Source organism: Nothoprocta perdicaria, unplaced genomic scaffold (genome assembly GCF_003342845.1).
Source record: "Nothoprocta perdicaria isolate Ctin4 unplaced genomic scaffold, notPer1 scaffold_121, whole genome shotgun sequence".
In the NCBI taxonomy this organism is placed as follows: Eukaryota; Metazoa; Chordata; class Aves; order Tinamiformes; family Tinamidae; genus Nothoprocta; species Nothoprocta perdicaria.
Window position 1 is genome coordinate 1143264 of NW_020454328.1, and position 2550 is coordinate 1145813.

Sequence of the window (2550 nt, forward strand, 5' to 3'; positions counted from 1 at the left end):
AGGCCTGCCGGGATAACGAGCGGTTGATGTAAATCAAATATCTCTGCGTCTCGGTGTTTGCGGTCCCAACTTTCCCCCAAATGTTTCTCCAGAAGCAGCCATGCCCTTTCCTGCCCGGCCTGGCCTTCCCTCGCCGCAGGGATTAGTTATGTAAATGGGAACTTAATCCCCTCAAGGCAAAGCCGCAGTTCAAGTCCAAGTGTCTGCCAGCGGGGCGAGGGGAAGCGGGACCCGCGGGGCACGGCGGATGAGCAGCGTTTTGTCCCGTAGCCTAAGACAACCTTAAACCCCAAGCATCTTCCCCAGGTTACAAAGGCAACCAGCCAGATTCCCGCCTCCCCCCGCTTCCCAATTTCTTTTACACGAGTTGAGAGCACAATAGATAAAAGCGAACGGAGGGGGAGAGGAGGGGAGCCCTCCTTGCGGAGGGAGCTAAGGCTCAGTGGATTCCCAGCAATGCGGCGAGCGGATTGTCTGCCCCCGGGACTCTCAAAGGAAGGCAATAAAAGGAAGAGAAGCGGCGCCGCAGGCAGCGTCTCGGGGAGCCGTCTGCCTCCCGGCCCCTTCGTGTAACGCTTGAACAGGTGCAATATAAAGGATGCTAAACTGGGGATTATTAGGGCTGCTGCAACGCGTTTCCTCCCTGCCCTCTGATGAGGAGAGCTTTTTTAAGAAGCTCTCTGGGAGGATGCGCTGAGCTTTTGCACGGTGCTTCTTGCAAGGGGGAGTTCTGAGCAAGGAGAAAAAGCGTGGTGGGTGAAAAGGGTCTGTTGTTAAGTTATTTAAGTGGAGACTAGTTCTCCCAAAGAGCAGTACCTGTAGCAGGAGAGCAGGATGGGTGATGCTGCGCTCCTTGGGAAATGTGTTTCTTCAGGAATGCCTCCCAAAGACTCGCTTCCAAGCCAAGATTTACCCTCCTGGCCCCTCACGCACATGGCAGCACCTGGAAGTACCTTTGTCTGCTTGTGGGAGCAAAGAGAATGGTTCTGAGTTTGTAAAGATGCCTCACTCACTACTACGATCAGTTCAGCTCAGAACCCAGCGAATAATAAGGATAAAAATGCTCCATGTGCTCCAGCAGGTCCCTGAATCCCATAAATTTCCTAGGCAAGATGCAATACAATCTTCTTTGGTTTCAATTTACGTTATTTCCCTTTCAAAACACCAAGGAYGGGTTGGAAGAGAATGGAAAAGTGGTAATTAAAATGGGAAAACTTTATATGCCTCTTTTATTGGAGCTCCTGTATATCCATCCGCTTCRGGGTGTGACCAAACCTTTGCTATAACAGAACTACATAATACAACGATTTAAGAGGACAGGGCTCCCCCCCCACTTTTTTTTCCCTGCGTTTTTATCAACATTTCTGCATTTCTATCGATGCAGGTGTAGAAATGTTCATGTCATTACACTTTGAACTGCTTCTGTGCCCAGCCTGGCCCTGGGACAACGTGGTGGACTGAGAAGGGATGAGCGTGAGTGATCGTGGGGCCTCGCTCAGCTCTCGGAGCTGCTCCGTGTCCTCAGGCGAATTATTGCAGGCGGGTGTTACTTGAAGTCTCTCTTTTTAAAGAGATTTAGTTATTCGGGTACTCCGTGCTCTGATTTTCCTCATTTCTCCTGCCTGTTCTGGACAATGCCCTGAAGGCCACGGCTGTTCCTCCGGGCGTGCCATGTCCCGAGGATGCGCTGGCAGCTCTGACCCCGTTGCAGGTGCAGTCCCGTGCGGCTCGCTCCGCTGCAGGGTTATGTCTATTTTACGGCCCAACCCAGCTGCTTTTTGGAATCCTCTGCACTCCGTGCTGCTCCCCTGGGTGCAAACTCCAAAGGCRGCTTTTTCCTCCGGCCTCCTCGGCAAGATTCTTCCCTGAGCAGGTGCCAAGGGGGCCAGGGAGCCTGGGCGAGCGGGACAGGCGGTGGCGCTCGCGGTGCCCCGAGCTGTCAGCGCGGGGTGGGCAGAGGAGAGGGGTTTGGGGACCGGCCCCTCGCTCCGTGTTTTGCCGGCTCGGGCGCGCACCCAGCGGCTGCACCCAGGCCGGGGCTGCCCGGAGCGGGGAAAAGGAAAAGAAGGGGAAAAGAGAAAAAGAAAGATGGGAAGAGGGGAAGAAAGGAGCAGCCCCAAAGCAGAGGGAAGGGGCGGGCGGGGAGCGTAGCGCGCAGAGAATGCCGCGTTCCGCAGGCGCGCAGCCATGATTGCTGTGTGAGTGTGACTGTACGCGTGTGACTGTACGCGTGTGACTGTACGCGTGACTGTACGTGTGTGTGTACGTGTGTGTGTACGTGTGTGTGTGCGCGCAGGGCCGCGCGTGAGAGAGGCGGGCGGCAGCGAGGCCGGGAGGAGGGAGGCGAGGAGGAGGAGGAGGAGGAGGAGTGTGTGCGTAGCGGGAGGAGGGGGGGAGGAAACCCTCATGGAAGTATGAAGGAGATGGTGGGAGGCTGCTGTGTCTGTTCTGATGAGCGGGGCTGGGCGGAGAACCCGCTCGTGTACTGCGATGGGCACGGCTGCAATGTGGCTGTGCACCAAGGTAAGGCAGCGGCCGCGGCCCCCCGGA

The 2550-nt window shown here is 56.1% G+C and overlaps 1 protein-coding gene across 1 annotated transcript in view; it reads left to right on the forward strand.

Moving 5' to 3' along the window:
• The first annotated feature begins 2414 nt into the window (after positions 1-2414).
• The window catches only part of MLLT6 (MLLT6, PHD finger containing), a 34569-nt gene continuing 34433 nt past the window's right edge, over positions 2415-2550 (forward strand). Inside the window, exon 1 of the mRNA XM_026054502.1 lies at positions 2415-2523. Within this exon, the coding sequence (XP_025910287.1) occupies positions 2415-2523 (109 nt within the window). The remainder of the gene's footprint in view (positions 2524-2550) is intronic.